Raw genomic sequence first — 18,871 nt, 5'->3', positions numbered from 1 at the left:
TTCTCCCGGTCTCACTGTCATTGCCCACGTGAGCATTTAAGCCCCCCAGGAGAACGAGGGAGTCACCAGAAGGAGCGCTCTCCATCACCTCCAAGGACTCCAAAAAGGGTGGGATAATCATTTCTGTAGTTTGATTCAGAATCACAAACCACGATCAGGACCCGTCCTCCCACACGTAGACAGGGGAACGTTACTCCTTTCATTTTCATGATGTTTTATAATCTTTTTAAAATCTTTTGTTTTGTTCTTGTGAAGCGCCTTGTGATTTTTATCTTGAGGCGCTATGAAAAAGATTGTTTTCTTTCTTTCTTTACCCTCTTGTTCACCAGGGTAAACCCCAGCATACAGGCATCAAAACAGGGAAAAACTAGTATGCCCAACCCTTCTAGGCGCCTCTCAGTGGGGACAACACCAGTGGCAGAGTGTCCAGCCCCTCTCAAGGAAACTGGTTCCAGAGCCAAGCTATGCGTCAAGTCGAGTCCGACTACATCTAGCTGGAACCTCGGACCAACTCGGGCTTCTTCCCCTCCAGAGACGTCACATTCCACTGAACCTTGACATAGCCGAATAAACGAGATTCATTATTCCCATAACCACATGAGCCTTTGGTATTTAACATTGTGATTGGCTACATAGGTTGACAACTAAATCTTTAACGCTTATATCCTGTTTATTCCATCTACCTTTTGGTATTATTTACATTTTTTTATCTTTGTTTGTTTACCGACTGGGAAAGGGTGGCTTGCCAGGAGAGAGGTCCTACCTCAAGTGGAGGAGTTTAAGTATCTCGGGGTCTTGTGAGGGTAGGAGGGATCGGGAGATCGACAGGCGGATTGGTTCGGCGTCTGCAGTGATGCGGACACTGAGCCGATCTGTCGTGGTGAAGAGGGAGCTGAGCCAGAAAGTCAGGCTCTCGATTTACCGGTCGATCTACGTCCCAATCCTCACCTATGGTCATGAGCTTTGGGTAATGACCGAAAGAACAAGATCGCGAATACAAGTGGCCGAAATGAGTTTCCTCCGTAGGGTGGCCGGGCTCAGCCTTAGCGATAGGGTAAGGAGCTCGGACATTTGGGAGGGACTCGGAGTAGAACCGCTGCTCCTCCGGATTGAAAGGAGTCAAATGAGGGAGTTTGGGCATCTGGTCAGGATGCCTCCTGGATGCCTCCCTGGGGAGGTGTTTCGGGCATGTCCTGCCGGCAGGAGGCCCCCGGGTCGACCCAGGACACGTTGGAGAGGTTACATCTCCAATCTGGTCCGGGAATGCCTTGGGTTCCTGCCGGAGGAACTGGTGGAGGTGGCTGGGGAGAGTACGGTCTGGAGCTCCCTTGTTGGGATGCTGCCCCCGCGACCCGGACCCGGATAAGTGAAGGAAGACGACGACGTTTGTTTACACTTAAACATTTGTCTATTTAAGACAGCCCTTGAAAACCAAAGACATCTGTTTTTTTTCCCCTGTTTCTCACATGAAGCTAAAACATCTGTACAGCGATCATGTTCTCATTACCTGTTACTTCTGTGTTGGTCATTTCCCCTCTGTTGCTCCGTTCTCTCACCCTGAAGCAGCGACGCCTCAGCAGGCCTACATCGCACCTTCAGACCCAGCCATAACAGTAGCCATTAAACGACGTGTCATTGCCATGCTGCAGGCGATGTCATCCATTCTGCAGACCCGCCTGGCACTGCGACTGCCAGCGCTACTCTGCTGATGGTTTTATATCACATTGAGTAAGTGCTGCTACAGCTGACCGATTGAAATATGGTCTCATTATAATGTTTGATGGCCGTGGTCGAGCTGGGTGATTATACCGCTGATAAACCACAGCGAATGAGGGACTCGATAGGCTGATCGCTCATTAAGACGTGTATTGATCAGAGGTATTGACTTGTTGCGTGTGTCCGATCATGTGTGTGCTATTTGTGCATCAAGTGGCCCGAGAGGGGTGATTTTCTCGCAGGTGCCAGCTTTCGCTCTTCGTGTTTCTGAGGTTTTGTTGAGCGGCGAGGCGGGTGACCGGGCCAGCTGCTGTGATGCTGTTCACTGTCAGCCGTTACTGGCAGGGAAGCAGCGCGGAGGAGGCCTGTCAAGCCCTCGGATTGGAATTGTTTAGTATGTGCACAGCTGGTGAGCTGCTGCTCTTTGTTGGCTCTGATAGCAGCCTGAAATCGGACTTCCAGTTCTACCAAAATAAATAAATAAATAAACTTCTCTCACACACACACCTAAATGATGTGGTAATGAAGGTGTGTGTTCTGTTTTTGAAAAATGTGCAATGTATTTGTGGTGGAGCATAACAGCTGGCTTCTGATGTTTCAGGTTCAACATGTATAACAGTTTTTTTTTGGGTCTAAAAGCCAAAAGATGTTTCCAAATACAAATAACTGACTCTTTAACGGTTCGACAAAAAGCCGTTACATCATGTAGTACATTTTAGATTGAAAGACAGGCAGACAGGTGTGTAGATAGATGTTTATATATAGAGAGAAAGCAATATATATCTAGCATCTGTCTGATTAAACTGATTAAAAATAAATAGTAAAAGATATCCACCTTTTTTATATCAGTCAACTTCTTATGGGATCTTTTGGTTATCAAAATCAGAAAATGAATTTTCAAATATATATATATATATATATATATATATATATATATATATATATATATATATATATTCTACAATCTACAGTTGTCTTTCATATTGTCTGAAGCAATTGGACAGCTATAAAACCAATCAGAGTAATGGGAAGTGTGATGGAAATTGGTCAATGAGCCAGTCTGAATAAGTAGAGAAAGCTAATATGTAACTATTCATTATAAACAACTTAAGTGCCTCTACCTGATCATGTCTCAAATAAAGCTGAAGTCTAAATTGTTTGAAGTTGATGCCAAAGCTGTTTGAAACAAGAATCATTTTTAAGCAGACACCATCTTTGTAGTTTTTCTCGATCGCAGCCCCGGTGCTTAGCTTGCCAAACAAAATGGTCTGTGCCAATGGTAGGCCTGCTGATGCTCCAATGAAGCGTGGCAGCACCAACTTGCAGAGCTAAATCTTTTGCTACTGCTATGGTTTGTGTAGATTACCAGACTAGTCAAATATGTCTAATAAAGAAGAATTTGTTTGCATTTATTCTAAGAAAACTTGGGCACACAAGTGTTTTAAGAAATCTAATAGCAACAAATTTGCATGCACAAAAATATTGCACTGTAAACAACTTTTACTCTTATATACAAGCTAACCTAACTAACTTAAGAACAGTTGTACAAAACACCAAATAAATGTAGTTTTGTTTTGTTTTTCTCTGAGAACATTTTTCCATTTTAGTGGAAACGTACCACTAACTTATTTCTTACATTCAACCTAATAATTAAACACATTTTGGTTTGGGTTGCAGAAACTCTACGTAGATGAAGGTTTGATGGTTTTAAATGTGTGTGTGTGTGTGTGTGTGTGCGTGCGTGCGTGCGTGCGTGCGTGCGTGCGTGTGTGTGTGTGTGTGTGTGTGTGTGTGTGTGTGTGTGCATGTGTTCTCAGCTGGTTGAACCCCTGACTCCTAGTGGAACTGCGCCCAACCAGGCTCAGCTTCGTATCCTGAAAGAGACGGAGCTGAAGAGGGTCAAGATCCTTGGCTCGGGAGCTTTTGGTACCGTCTACAAGGTTGGTGCAGAGATCTGCGCTCTTAAGTTAATGTATCATAAGAACCAAACAACTGTTGATAAGTAGAATCATCATTTAGGCAGCAAGTTTGTTTAATCACTAATTATCGCAGCTTAAAGACCAAATCAGATGATTCAAGCTTGTTTTTTTTTTCCTAACCAAACATGCTGTGACAGCGTAGCATCAATTGGGCCATTCCCATCTGTACCGGGTCGGCCCGGGCCGGGTAGCCCCAGTCGGCCCCAGCCTGGCCCGGTTGATTCCACACATCCTTGTCTTAAGCCCATGTGGGCTGATTCTACCCACCAATCAGAGGCTTGCTCTAATGGAAGGTGTGAATTTGCTGTCAGCAGTGGGTGTGTTGGCCCTGGTCGGCCTGAAGCAGACCCCCTCGAGAAGAGGGCTGAGAATGAGCCTTGGTTGGCCCAGAAAAATACCAGGCCACCCAGATATGTAAACAACCTACGCTACCGGGCCGACCCGATACAGATGGGAATGGCCCAAATGAGTAGCACTAACTCAGTTTTGATGCATCAGACCTGCAGGGTAGCAGCCATTAAACCACACCGCCACTAATCAAAGGCACCAGGGTCATGGCCGTGTGTTTATTAGAACTTAAAGCTGTGCATTTATGGTACTTTTTTTTTCAGGGCATCTGGGTCCCAGAAGGTGAGACGGTGAAAATCCCTGTTGCCATAAAAATCCTCAACGAGACCACTGGTCCAAAAGCCAATGTGGAGTTCATGGATGTGAGTATTTATGACTCCTGGAGTTTGTGTCTGTTTGAATTCACGCCCCTTGTGTCAGAGCTGTAAAAGAGACAGTCAAGGTTGTTTCTTTGTGGGACTGTGCATTCGGTGGTAAAGTCTTATGAGTCAGAGCGCGTGATAAAGACAGTTTCTTTTCTTTGGCAGGGCATGTATTGAACAAGACTCTATTAAAAACAGCTCTAGTTTATGAGGCAGGGCTTTATTGGAATCCAGGAGAGGGAATGGGGGAAAATGCATTTTCAACTCTTTACTGCCTCATCATTTTCACCTTTTTCTTTCTTTATTCTATTTGGTCACATTTATAGGGTTTCAACAATAAATTTGACCAATTGGACAAATTTATAAAGTCATCCTCAAAGTTGTTTTTGTCTTAAAAAGTGTTTATTTTACATATTAAGTTCATTTGAGAAGAGACATGTTTTTCACAAAAAATGTTTAAATGTGTGTTGTGTGACCTTTATCATTTCTGTACACTGACCTTGAGTTCCCTGAAAGGCACTTTAAAGGGGCGTTATGGAAGTTTGACAGCCAAAACATGTATAGAAATAACAAATTTCTTCTTCATACATTCTCCTGCAATGCCCTGGTCCTGTAGAATGAGCAGTGTTGGGAACGTTACTTTAAAAAAGTAATTAGTTATAGTTACTGATTACTTTGTCAAAAAAGTAACTCAGTTACTAACTGAGTTACAAGATTATAAAAGTAACTAATTACCAAGAAAAATAACTACTTAGCTACTTTTTTCATTAAAGCATGCAAGAATTACTACAATAGTGAAATGTAAATGACTAATGACAGGAACATAATAAAATGTATGTCCAAATGTTTTTTATAAACCTGAATAATTTAAATAAATAAGCACGTAACAGGAGGAACTACTAACAGGAACATTACACTAATCTAGACTATTAAAAGGTCACTGTGTGATATTTAACAAGACCCCAATCAGCTAAAATTTAAAATTGCAAATAGAAACACCTGTAAAGTTTCCTGAGCCTTTAAATGGTCTCTCAGTCTAGTTAAATTACAGAAATAAATGTAATTTTGCACAGTATTCTAATTTTTCCAGCTTCACATAATGTGTGTTTTTAGTAGCATTTCTGTTGCTGGTAATCTAGTAACGGTTAAATAAATAAATAAATATCCTTTAAAATAACACTAGAAGAGGCACAAATCTGATGGAGGACTTACATTTACTAACGTGGGTCAGACCCAACCACAGAAGAGATGAAGCTGGGTGGTAAACACACACAGGTAGTTCTAATAACACCTGAGCTCCATGACGTCTGAGACTGATGCATCAGTGTTACTAAACTAAAGACATGATCAGAAACAGGTTACAGCTGGATGATCTAGGAAGGTAGAAGATCGTGACGTCTGAGCGGTGAACAGGTGAGCGGACCTTCGGGACGTCCCGCTGTCACGAAGGGCACGGCTGCAGACCCGCACCTGCACCCGTAGACTATTCATCACGTCTTCCTCGTTCTTCACTGGCCGTGATGCGCTTTGATGAAAACATCTCCCTCTTTAGCTCCTGATCAGCTGATGACAGCTTCAACACACCGCGCTGCTTAACGCTGAAACGCGCGCACGCATTTCCTTATCAGTAACAGAAACGATCGTTTTGTTAAAAGAAGACGATAATTAGTTAGATTGCTCGTTACTGAAAGAGCAGTGCGCTCCCAACCCTATTTATAGTGGGGACGGTGTGCTGCTGACCTCTACGCAGGACGTTGCGGTATACTTGGGCAGAATACTTCAAAGACCTCCTCAATCCCACCGACACTTCTTCCAGTGAGGAAGCAGAGTCTGGGGACTTTAGGTTGGCCTCTCAAATCTCTGGTGCCGAGGTCATTGAGGTGGTTAAAAAGCTCCTCTGTGGCAAGGCTCGAGGGGTGGATGAGATCCGCCCGGAGATCCTTAAGGCTCTGGAAGTTTTGGGGCTGTGTTGGCTGACACGGCTCTGCAATATCAACACATTCTCACACCCAAGGCGTCAAAATATGACGCATGTGACCAAGCCTCAATATATGACAATTCGGGACGCCCCAGCGCGTCAGGAGATGACGATCAGGGACTCGCTGGTTCACGTGGCTCCGCTGGCGTCACTGTTTGACGCGCGCAGTCACATGGACATTATTCGACTATTTAACCTTCCTCTCACCCCAATCCTAACCTTAAGGTCCATAAACTGTGACCTTAACCCCCAGAGACCCACAGTTGTAATTTTACAACATCAGATTTAAGTATACAAAAATAAACCTTCCCCATTTTTTTTTCTTTTTAAAACCACATTTACATTACTAATAGGTCCCATTGTTCAGTTCTGTAACACTATTGGCTGTTAAAATGTGTAAATAGGCCCGTTTATCTTGGCCTCCTAGAACAACATGTGAAAGGTTAAAAAAAGATTTTGCAGTTGTTTTCTAAATTTGGGTTTCTGGGGGTTAAGGTTAGGATTGGGGTGAGGGGAAGGTTAAGTAGTTTACAAGTAGTTCTAATGTCCGTCTCACCACCGGCGTCGATACCGACGCTCTGGGACGCTGCGTCAGCTGTTTGTCCCTGATCGTCATCTCCCGATGCGCTGGAGCATCCCGAATTGTCATATATTGAGGCTTGGTCACACGCGTCACATCGGGGGCAGTCCCACTGGACTGGCAGACCATGGTGGTGCTCCCCTTATTTAAAAAGGGGCAGGATGTGTTCCAACTACAGGGGGATCACACTCCTGAGCCTTCCTGGTAAGGTCTATTCAGGGCTTCTGGAGAGGGGTTATGTATCGTCCGCTATATACATACTACGCAGCTAATAGCTGCCCTCATGGTCAATAGGTGTTTCTACCAGGCACAGAGCAGAAATTCTTCATCACATCCCAGAAGCATAGGGTGCCGTTATGCTAAATTTACGTTTCTCTCTATTTTTTTATGCACTACATTTCCAAGCAGTTCAGGACTGGGCCAGACAGAAAAGCATCCTGTTGCTTAACTAAAAAGTAAAAATGGTATTACTTGTGAAACCTCGTGGAATACATTCACTGCTGATGCACATCTGAAATGTGGGAAGTGGGGAGGTACAAAAAACCAGCTGAAAATTCAGGAACTTTCCTGCAGTTTTGTATTGAATTTGAACCTTCTCAGCTTTGCTTTTTTCATCTTATTTGTCAGTAAATGTATCTGCTGATGTCTTTCTCCACCACTTTATATACAACAGAGCCATTATTGAATTAGATGTGTCAGTAAGAGGTTGTGTTACAGGATTTAATGAATGGAGTACAACTGGCAAACCATTCATGCCAGTGGTGTGGCATTTATTTTTTTATAAGGACTTGAACTCCAGGCTTAGAGAAACGGTCCGTGCGACTTCAGCTGCAACACAAGCTTCTTATCAACCTCCTATCCTTTCTTCCCTCTCCTGTCCCACCATCTTTCCTCCCTCTCTCATGCTCGTATTCTCACTTTCTCCCAGCGGGAGTTTCTGTCCATCCAGAGCCAATATGCTCTGTCTGCTGGCTTGTTAAACAGCAATCTAAAGGCAAGCTCACGTTTCACCAATGAGAAACCCGCCACTGAAGTGCCAGCTTCATACACACGTGGAAAACCCACAAAGAGACACACACTGATATGCAAAGATCAGATTCGTTGCAGCGAACGGCTTCTCCAGGTGGTTTTAGCTTTGCGAGTTTGAAATGGAGGGCGATTTGCTTGTGTTAGCAAATATGTGGTTTGAAGTTTGATATGTAGAATGTAAAGTCCTGGTAATACATTAAGTTAGTGTGCTCTGCAGCATGCATACACTTGATGGAACACACACACACACACACACATGCACAGTGTTTTGTGGTGCTTTGCTAGGCCATCACTCAGTGTGTGCAAATGCGTGTGTGTTTGAGGGTGAAAGTGAGCAAGAGAGCAAGATGGAAAAGGCAGGTCAGCTGGCAGTAATAGAGGTCAGGGCTCGGGGAGATGAGAGAGAAACAAAAACACACACACACACACACACACACACACACAAGTCGTCGAACGTTTGCCCAGAGAGCAGAAAGTGTTTAGCCGGACATAGTTTACGACTCCCAGGGCTCTGGGGAGAAAAGAAGAAGTAAAGCGCTCAGACTCCCTTTTTCTTATTCTCTTGATCGTGACATATGTTGAGTTTAGAGGTGGTGGAAAGTCTAAAGCTTTTCTGTAAAGTAGCAGGTGGTTTTATGCAGCGAAGATGCAGTGGTGTCACTTTCCACCCCAAGGCTTGGTTTACAAACGGATGGTGCCAAAACCCTTCTGTAGCCTCCAGTTTTAATTCATTCACTCTCTCCCTTGCGAGAACATTTTTTACCAATAATTTTTAAAATAAATTTCATCTATTCCTCCACCGCCCTGGAAGCGAGGCCTGGATATACACCTCCGTGACCATTATGCAAAAAAATGTAAAAATAAATAAAAAAGATTCCAAGTGCGTGTCCTCGAGTGTGAGTGTTATAGAGAGCTGATGAGGGACTGCGAGCTTGGATCCGGGCAAGAGAGTCATACAGGAGATGAGAACGTGTTTTCAAGCTTCTGCTACGAGCACCGGCTTTTGCCATCATAACACTTCATCAGCAGCACACATCCTTCTGCTTGCAGCTCCGCAATAACAATTACCCAACGTTGAGTCCCAACTGTTCAAACCTCTACGTCCATCTGGTGCACGGAGAGATGAGAGGGAGGATGGATATGCACGTGCATGCCAAATGAAAAGGGAGCCGGCAGGATCAGACACAAAGCGAGTTTGCGTCCACCGCATTAGAAGCATGCATATTTTTGATGTTCTAAGCGTGTTGGAGCAACACTTAACCTCGCTGTGCTACATGGTTGAAATATAAATAGAAATATTTGTATCTCTGCTGCTTTGAAGATGGCGTTTTATTCAGGATTTTTCTCTTACTGTGAGAAAATTCTGGGCAGATGTTAGGCATGCAGATATAGCCGTCAAGTCTTAATGTATGCACGTTGGGATGGAATATTTGGATCATAGCACTTGGTGAGAAACATTCAGCTTTAAATGTTTCAGCAAACTGAATAATATTCAGTGGAACAACATTGAGACTGTTGAGTGCACCGCTAGTTGCTCAGCTGTCCCCTGGTTAGTCAAGTCAGTTCATCTGAGACCAGCATTTCTTACCTGGACCTTGGGTTGTTGCCTGATGTGTTTGGAATGAGAATAGTGCACTGAGATGCAATACAAGAGGATTCTGCATTGTGTAGTACAACATGATATGATACACTACAGTGTGATGCAATATGAACCATTTTATACGATATAATATTATACAATACCATCTGCTGTCACTTTAGGCTAGAGCGTGACCATACCCCATGATGAAATAACAATGACATGACACAGAGCATCATTTGATAAAGTAGCGCAAAATGTTGACTTATATACATACAGGGACGCAGCTTATTTTTTGGGGGGGGGGGGTGCCCCCCCCCCCCATGTTTTCCAAAGTAAATTTTTGTCCCCTGCACTTTTTACCGTACAAAAAATATTACACTATATTAAATAGGCACTGGTTGAGCACTAGGACCAAGTGTATTGGACAACTGTAGTCTCAGCTGCCCTGGGGCTCACTAACAAAGGCGAGGCTGCCAAGCACAGGCACCACCGGTCCCTCCAACCACAAACAGCAAGGTGGGTTAAGTGTCTTGCCCAAGGACACAACAGCAGAGTTCTATGCCTGGAACCAGGATCGAAACTGCAACCTTATGATTACTGGACCACCCGCTCAACCCTTCTGAGCTACTGCTGCTTATGAATATATACACAAAGTGGCAGCTAGTGATTTTTTTTATTGTGCTGTCTGTTTTCAGATGCGCCAACTACATATCACCTCTAGTGGATGCCAAATTAACATTCTTATGATAGAATGCACACTTTCTACATAAACAACACCCAATGACTAAATAAAAGGGCTGATATAAGCTAAATATATAGACTTAGCAAAAATGCAGCATGATCCTATCCACAGAAGCAGCCGTTTAAATTTAAGCCCAGACACTCCTCTTTACAACAAAATAAGTACCATTACTCTACCTGTAAATGCTCAAGGAACTCTGTAGAAAAACCAACAGAGGTAATTTCATGAAGTCAAAATCGTAAATTTAGTCTTTACTTCCTGGTTTTATAATATTATATTATTATTATATATAATAATCTGTGTTATAGTTAAAAAGACGCTCGGTTTGTGTAAACCTATCTCCCAACTTCACACTTGGGTGATTCTTGACTGCAAGGGCGTCAGTTTGTTTTAAAAATTGCTGGGGACAATAAAGTAGGCTAGCACAGGGGTCGGCAATCCGCAGCTCTGGAGCCGCATGCAGCTCTTCCATCCATCTGATGCGGCTCTCTGTGCTTATAAAATAATGAATGGATATTTAAATAAAATGCTTTATATTTTACTGCATTAATTTTACACCTGTATGCCAATTCTAAATATAAAGATTATCTGCGTAAACCTGAACAGGTCCAACCCGGTCTGCGGTGGTTGACCGGTCACGCTTGTGCGTAATCATATCGGCACTTTATGAGCTGAAGAGGATGTGAGATTCTGGGATTCTCCTCAGACGGCTCCTGGATGTGTCGCCGCATTGGAGCCAGGAACAAGCACTATTCAGCCAAAGTTTCATAATCAGGGAACATTTTCTAAGTGACAAGTCTCTCTGAGAGACAGGGTTTGGAAGATACTCGCTTCAGTGGGAGGAATCTTCCCACATGCGCTCTGCATGGTTCTCTGCGTGGCTCTGGGGTTAATCAAGTTTAATCGTTTCTCTTTGCAACAATCTTCACAGGAAGGCAAAACAGTTAAACGGCAGGTTACAGATATTTCCATTTGACTGTTTATTTTGACAGATGAACTCAAGGATGTTGCTTGGTTTGAAAGAATTACCAGACGCACACGGATGCGCATGGATGAGCTGACATTTTAATCGTTAACGCACATCGCGGAGGTAAAATATTCCCATCAGAACATCAGAGCTTTATACTGAACACTGTGTTCAGCGTGGCTCGGAGCGCCCACGGTGGACAGTGAGCTGAAGATCTGGGGTTCCAGCGCAGTGCAGAACCACGGCGCATGCGATAAGATTTCCTCCCACTGAAACAGTCTGGAAACCCGGTCTCTCTGAGGGATGTGTCACTTGGAAAAATGTTCTTTTTATGAAATTATGAAACTTTGGCTGAACAGCGCTTGTTCCCGTCTCTAATATGGAGACGCATAACGCGTAGAGACATTTGATCACGCACAAAGTTTATGTGGAGCAGAAGCGGTCGGGCCACGGCAGGTGAAACGTTCCTAGCCTACATGAAGTGTAACTGTTTAATTGTAACATTAATATGTTACTGGACACGCTGGTCTGGTTGGTTAGACCAGTGTTTGAAGCGGAAAACACACACACACACACACACACACACACGCACGCACGCACGCACGCACTCACACACACACACACCAATTAAAATAATGCTGATAGCGTGGACTAGAAGACAGGTGATGGTTTACGTATTTAAATGATGATCAGGCTGCTGTAAAATGTAATCTCCATCCACATCCAGACAGAATTATCCTCTATTCTTTCTCTATTTGCTCTGCTCTTGTCTGGGCTGATCAGCTGATGGTGCACGCGGCGCGCCTAACTAGCGGCTGATGCACATTTTACGCATTTGGAGAGGTGGACTGGATGCTTTGCATTTACTGGAAGATGGTCCACTTAACGCACGGGTGTAGACTAAATATTAATGACAAATGAATGAAAATTAAATTGTGAGTTTTTACTTCATATTTTATAAATAAAAAGGATGGGGAAACACATTTATGACGTCTTTTTAAACTAAATTTTCTAGCGCGACCTGCCTGCTTCACTTAAGTCACTGCTTATTAAGGTCCGTCCAAAATTACCGTGGTAAACGGGTAATAATGGCTCTTTGATGGGAACAGGTTGCCGACCCCTGGTGAGCTGGTAAAACAAAAATCCTCATCAGCAGGCGTTTTTGAAAGTGGGGGGGACACAGCTGCCAATCACAAATTTTGCCGGGGACATGTCCCCGGCGTCCCCGGTTAAAATGACGCCTATGCTTGACTGTCTTGGACGTTTTTTCACCTGCAGGAGCAAATTTCCTATGTGACATTCCATAATTTTCCAGTTCTTTGTAATAACGAAACTCCACGAGGTGTACTCAGCAGCTCTAAAACAAAGAACTGTGAGCTAAAAAAAAAAATAACTATGAACGGTTCCAGGTGAACATCCCAAGTTGAGCTGAGATTCCACCTGATTTTGGTGGCTAACCTCTGCGACCTAAGGCTCTCCTATTCCCACTATGTGGAAGAAAACCCATCTCCACGTCCATCTGCTGCACCTAAAGGATCTTCTGACATCCTTTAACTCTGCAGTCAGAGACGCGAGGGTTTTCTATTTCTCCAACCTGGTGTCCCAGAGCAAAGGGAACCCCAAGGTGCTGTTTACCACCATCAGCAGCATCGTCTCTCCTGCCTCTCCTACAGCCTCCATCCACTCTGTTACAGACTGTGAGAACTTTCTGTATTTCTTTGTGGAAAAAGTCAATAAGGTTAGATCTAGCATCTCTCCTTCAGCCTTATCGCTGCCTCTCCCGACTCCTACCAGGCCCATCATCCTAGATAGCTTTGCTCCTGTTTCTTTGCCTGAGTTAACCAAACTAGTTAACTCTATGAAGACCTCTGCATGCCCCCTCCGCATCTTACCCTCATCTTTGCTTAAAAGTGCTTTCCAGTCCATCGGTCCCATCGTGCTCTCTATAATTAATGCTTCTCTGGTTTTTGGTCAGGTCCCTGCTTACTTTAAGAATGCTGTTATCCACCCGCTTCTTAAAAAACCGAGTCTCGACCCCTCTCTCCATAGTAGCTTCAGACCCATCTCTAAACTTCCGTTCATCTCCAAGATCTTGGAAAAGGTTGTGGCTAAACAACTCACAGCTGCTCTTGATGAACATAACATCTATGATAGCTTCCAGTCAGGTTTTCATAGAGCTCATTCTACTGAAACAGCTCTTCTTAGAGTCTCTAATGACCTTCTGACTCACAGTGATGCATGGGGGCTGTTCTGTTCTGGTCCTGCTGGACCTGACTGCAGCCTTTGACACTGTTGACCATCACCTGCTACTGGAGAGGCTCAGAGACTGGGTAGGCCTATCAGGATCTGCTCTGGAGTGGTTCTCCTCTTATCTTTCTGAGCGCTCCTTTTCTGTGGCCGTCTCCAAGTTTAGGTCCTCCACCACCTCTCTTACCCATGGTGTCCCACAAGGTTCTGTGCTGGGGCCTCTGCTCTTCCTCCTCTATCTGCTTCCTCTTCAGCACATCCTGAGCTCCTTCAAAGGAATCTCCTACCATCTTTATGCAGATGACATCCAACTGTACATCTCCTTTAAGCCCCATGAGATGTCTAAGCTGCAGCTGTTACACACCTGCTTAGACTCTATCAAAACCTGGATGGCTGGGAGCTTTCTACAGCTGAATGAAGATAAGACTGAGATCCTCATCTGTGCCCCAGACAAGCTGGTTCCCAAAGTCAGAGACTCTCTTGGTCAGCTTGCTTCCCACACCAAACCTTCTGTCAGGAATCTTGGCGTGACCTTTTACCCAGCTCTCACCCTGGATTCTCATGTCAGTTCTCTTGTTCGCTCTTCCTTCTTCCATCTCAGGAACATTGCTAAGCTGAGTCCCATTCTGTCTCGTTCTGAACTTGAGACAGTTATCCACACCTTCATCTCCTCACGCTTAGACTACTGTAACTCTCTTTTCACGTGTCTGAGCAGAACCTCCCTGAACCGTCTACAGGTGGTTCAGAATGCCTGTGCTCGGCTTCTGACCAAGTCCGCCAAACACTCCCACATCACCCCGCTTCTCCTCCAGCTTCACTGGCTGCCAGTCAACTTCAGGGTTCATTTCAAGATCCTGGTTCTGGTCTATAGGGCCTTTCATGGACAAGCACCATCTTACATTGGTGATCTTCTTAGTCCCTACACCCCCAGGAGGTCCCTGAGGTCCAGTGATCAAAGCCTACTAGTTGTGCAGCACCAGGCTAAAGACCAAAGATGACAGATCATCTGCTGCTGTGGCCCCCAGACTCTGGAACTCTCTCCCCCTGAGCCTGAGATCAGTGGACTCAGTGGTCTCCTTTAAAAAGCAGCTGAAGACTCACTTGTTCAAGCTGGCTTTTGTATGACCTTCTTCACCACTCTCTCTTTATTCTGCTCTCCCCACCTATTCCACCTTCCACAGGATCCACTGATTTCCCTCTTTCCTATTCACTCTCTCTCTCTTTCTTAACATTTTTTCTTTTAAATCCCAATTGCCTATTTTTGCTCATTTTAAATCTTCCTGTCAGACTGGTGGGGTGGTGCCCTAGCGCCCCCTATGGACGAGCCGTTTTAGTAGCTTTTACCTCATTCGCTGCCAGCCGTTTCCTGATTGGTAAAGCCCTTCACTGCCAGCATTTCTCACCATTTTTACTGTTTTTTTTAAGTGTCACAGAACGTTGCGTGCTAGGATGATGTCGACATCAAAACAACCAAAACAAAGTGTAGACTCACCTCTTACATCAGGAAGAATCCGCATGTTTCGAGCTTTATCCGTTCTTTTATAATCCATTGTCGAATTGTGATCGGCAGAAGCTTTTCCGGTTCGCGCCTCACCTTTTTTTACAGCAGCGGCCCAAAACGATCTCCTAACACATGGATTTTCTTCTTCCTGATCACGTGACGTGTGCCATATGTGGATGAAGATCAGCTTTAGAGATGAGATGTTTGTTCCCACTGTGCGGGGGCTCGTTCCGACGCCCACATGGTTGGATTTAACATGACAACGTTAGCCGTCAATGGCAGTGAATGAGTTAACAAATAATGTTATTGAGAATGAAAAAAATGCAAAATCCCTGGCGATGGGCCATTGGAGACCTTTAATTAAAAGTTTCTGTATAGCTGAATACATGCTGCAGAAAAAAAACTGTTAAATGTACTGTTTTTGCAAGGTGTGTATGGGTTCTTTTGAGCACTTTGTTGGAGAAGGGCCTTTTGTGATGACATTTGTGAACTAGACAAGATATTGTGGTTGAAATCATTACAAAGGATGACGTTTTTTTTAAGACAGTTGTACGAACACTGGTTGACTAATCTGTATCCTGTGAAACTTTACTGGGAGACATGAAAAATGTCTTGAATCATGTCTGTTAACTTAGTTTGTGGTTTTCTTCTAATTCCCCTGTCCTTTAGGAGGCCCTGATCATGGCCAGCATGGAGCACCCCCACCTGGTGCGTCTTCTGGGCGTCTGCCTCAGTCCCACCATCCAGCTAGTCACTCAGCTCATGCCCCATGGCTGCCTGCTCGACTACGTGCATGAGCACAAGGACAACATCGGTTCACAGCTGCTACTCAACTGGTGTGTCCAAATTGCAAAGGTAAGCCACTGTAATCAGGTCAAACCAGAATCAGCTCTGTGTACGTGTTAGAGGATTTTCTTAGAGATTATATAGATTTGTCTACAGATCTGCTAGATTCCGGACTAATGGCAACTCAGTAGTGTGGTCATGGCAAGGAATCCTTGAAAACATCTCTGACTAGAAATTCTTTCAAGGGATTCAAGAAATGTACAACAAATGTTTGGTGTTTTCTCCAATGCAAACAAAATATGTCCTTAGAAATGTGTACTTTTGTTTTCTAAAAATGCATTTGCATTTTGTTTGCAAATGAAGTTGATGTTGCCAGATTGCCTGATAATGCAAGTTGTGAATTTAAACTCGGGGAAGGCAGTAGGGTGCTAGGTTGCTATTACACGCTGTGCAGGCAGACATCTGCTTGATGCAGAGGCATCATCCATTGGTTCAGCTGTTTGTAGCAACAAAGGATGAAGTGACAGAATTAAGTCCCATCAAATTACAAAATATGTCATAATGAATGCTTTTGATTGCATAATCAAGCTAATGTAGGGTTTTGTAACATAATGAGAGATGCCAACAGATGGGCGATGATGTTTTTGTCTATAGTTAGCAAAGCATCTTATGAATCACTGGACAACTTTTAATTAAGCCTTCAGAAAAATAATTAACACATCCACAACAAACCTGAATAGTCACTACAGTCAACTGACCATAGAAACACAAAATTAGTTTTACAGATATTAGGAAATTATTTGGTGTTTCAATGGCTTAGACCAGGGGTGTCAAACTCTGTTTTGCTCAGGGGCCACATTGAGGAAAATCTAGTCTCAAGTGGGCCAGACCAGTAAAATTAAAGTATGTATAAATTAAAAACTGCTTCAGATTGTTTTCTTTGTTTTAATACAATCAACATAAAACAAAGCTGGTTCCTGAGGACAGTGTATCCAAAATAGTGTAAGCACAACATCACCATTAATAATAAAACATCTGAAGTGTATTTGAAAATGTGAAATCCAAAACAAAAAACCGAGACTATTCCTCAGTAATTCAAATAACTGATTCACAGATCACATGGCTATATCAGTTTCATGCATGTCTTTGACTCCTGATACCTGACATATTTCACCAGTAGTTTGATTGAAAAATGAAACCTTATTTTCAGACTTTACATTGTAAAGTCTGAAAATAAGGTTTACACATTCATCTCGCGGGCCAGATTTAACCTGTATGCGGGCCTGTTCCGGCCCGTGGGCCGCACGTTTGACACCCCTGGCTTAGACACTCCAGCTTCTACACTTTCCATGAAACCTTTGTATTGGCAATAATTGTTGGTGTCAACTCTAAAAAAACCTGTAGTAAATAACCCCTGGATGCTTGCCTTATAGTGATTAACTTTTGGAATCATCCTGATTCAAGATGGTGGCTGTTTGTGTGAGATCTTTTGATTTTGTGTAAAAGCACTTGTCCCCTGACATTCATTATTTGTAACAACACAATCATCATTTGAGTTTAATTTCAAATGAGGATATTAATTTTACCAGTACGTGATGACTAAGGGGACTTTAACTCTTGACTTTAATTGTTACTGATCTTAATCAAAATACGTGCTAGAAACAAACTTTTGACTGCTCTTGTAACACTAGGACAATTCAAATGGAATGTTTTTCAGGTAGATGCATGTATTGTTGTTTCTAAATGGAATTTCATAAAGAATGGTTATAGGGATGAGCCGGATTCTCGTTTCAGACGAGTATCCGGTATGGATAAACCCGTAAATATCTGTAATCGTGCTGAAGGAAAATCCTCATTGGGTAACTGACTGTCTTCATGCTTTGTGATTGGCCAGTCACATAGAGCGCCCGCCCCTCCCTACACACAAAACTCTGCAGCTGGGAGCTCTGTCCGTCCGGCCCATCCACGCACACACAGACAGTAAAGCCTGAGTCATGCTTCTCCGTCTGCATCAGTGCGGAGACAAGCAACGCCATTATCCATCCTTGCGTAGGGCCCCGGCAGGCACACAAGTACATACGGAGTTGAGCCCACTTTTATAAACATCCGTCAAACGAGATGGAGAATGCAAGCTTGTGATTGGTGAGGACGCCGCTGTTGTCTACTCTGCTGCCATTGTGCCCTCAAAAACATAAAAAGAGCCGAGGATGACTAGCAGCAGACACAGAGAAGCTTGAAGAGCACATCGCGAAAATACTCTAAAATATGAATGTTTAATTCCCCTGTGACTGGAGGAGTGAAAAGATTCGCAGCAAGTGTTTAATTGTGGACGGAAATGAGAGGAAATGTGGGTTTAGAGGTGGCGAGCGCATGAAGAGGTGGAGAATGCGAGACAACTTTGCCTGTGTTAAAAAGTCTCTTATATAAAAAAACACAATATTAACACACTATCTTGGACCGGATACATGACAGGATACCACAGAACAGCGCTATGCCCTCTGTTGTCCTGGCGGGGAATTGCTTTGCAATGCTCCCCAGGAGACGGAGAAGTATGAGAGCAAAACGCTTCCTTCAATCCGTGCATGTCTGTCCCATGCAGAGCTGACGGAGAAGCATGAATCAGCCTTTACGGATCGTTCTGAGCTTGCTTCACTGTTACTCACTGTACGTGTCTTCAGTACGCCCTAGGTTTTCTTCAGCTCGCCTCTTTTTAAGGTAACTTTTTTCGTAACGAACGTGGTGCATTTGACAGGACAGAGCTGAAAACGGCTCGTGCTGCATCAATCACTGCCTCCGCTCTGGTCGGGTCTCTCTCTCTCTCTCTCTCTCTCTCTCTCTCTCTCTCTCTCTCTCTCTCTCTCTCTCTCTCTCTCTCTCTCTCTCTGTATGTATGTATTAATTCATGCACTTAAATATTAGTGTTCTGATTTTATTGAAAAACTTGTTCTGTAATAGTTCCCTTACTATTGTGATCAAAAATAATTAATCTCAATTCTGAGGCTGCTCTGTAAATAGTTTTCAAATAAACGATACACATAGCAACTTCTGATCAAT

At 43.7% G+C, this 18,871-nt stretch overlaps 1 protein-coding gene across 2 annotated transcripts in view; it reads left to right on the top strand.

Moving 5' to 3' along the window:
• Nucleotides 1-18,871, top strand: part of LOC107377226 (receptor tyrosine-protein kinase erbB-4) — a 439,798-nt gene that overhangs the window by 374,359 nt on the left and 46,568 nt on the right. For both annotated transcript variants that reach the window (XM_054747637.2, XM_054747636.2), the window contains exons 18-20: nucleotides 3,534-3,656; nucleotides 4,307-4,405; nucleotides 15,701-15,886. In XM_054747637.2, coding sequence (XP_054603612.2) covers nucleotides 3,534-3,656; nucleotides 4,307-4,405; nucleotides 15,701-15,886 — 408 coding nt within the window. The remainder of the gene's footprint in view (nucleotides 1-3,533; nucleotides 3,657-4,306; nucleotides 4,406-15,700; nucleotides 15,887-18,871) is intronic.

This window comes from Nothobranchius furzeri, chromosome 2 (genome assembly GCF_043380555.1).
Source record: "Nothobranchius furzeri strain GRZ-AD chromosome 2, NfurGRZ-RIMD1, whole genome shotgun sequence".
Lineage (NCBI taxonomy): Eukaryota > Metazoa > Chordata > Actinopteri > Cyprinodontiformes > Nothobranchiidae > Nothobranchius > Nothobranchius furzeri.
The sequence above is the reverse complement of the archived record's forward strand: the minus strand, read 5'-3'. Positions and strand labels throughout refer to the sequence as shown.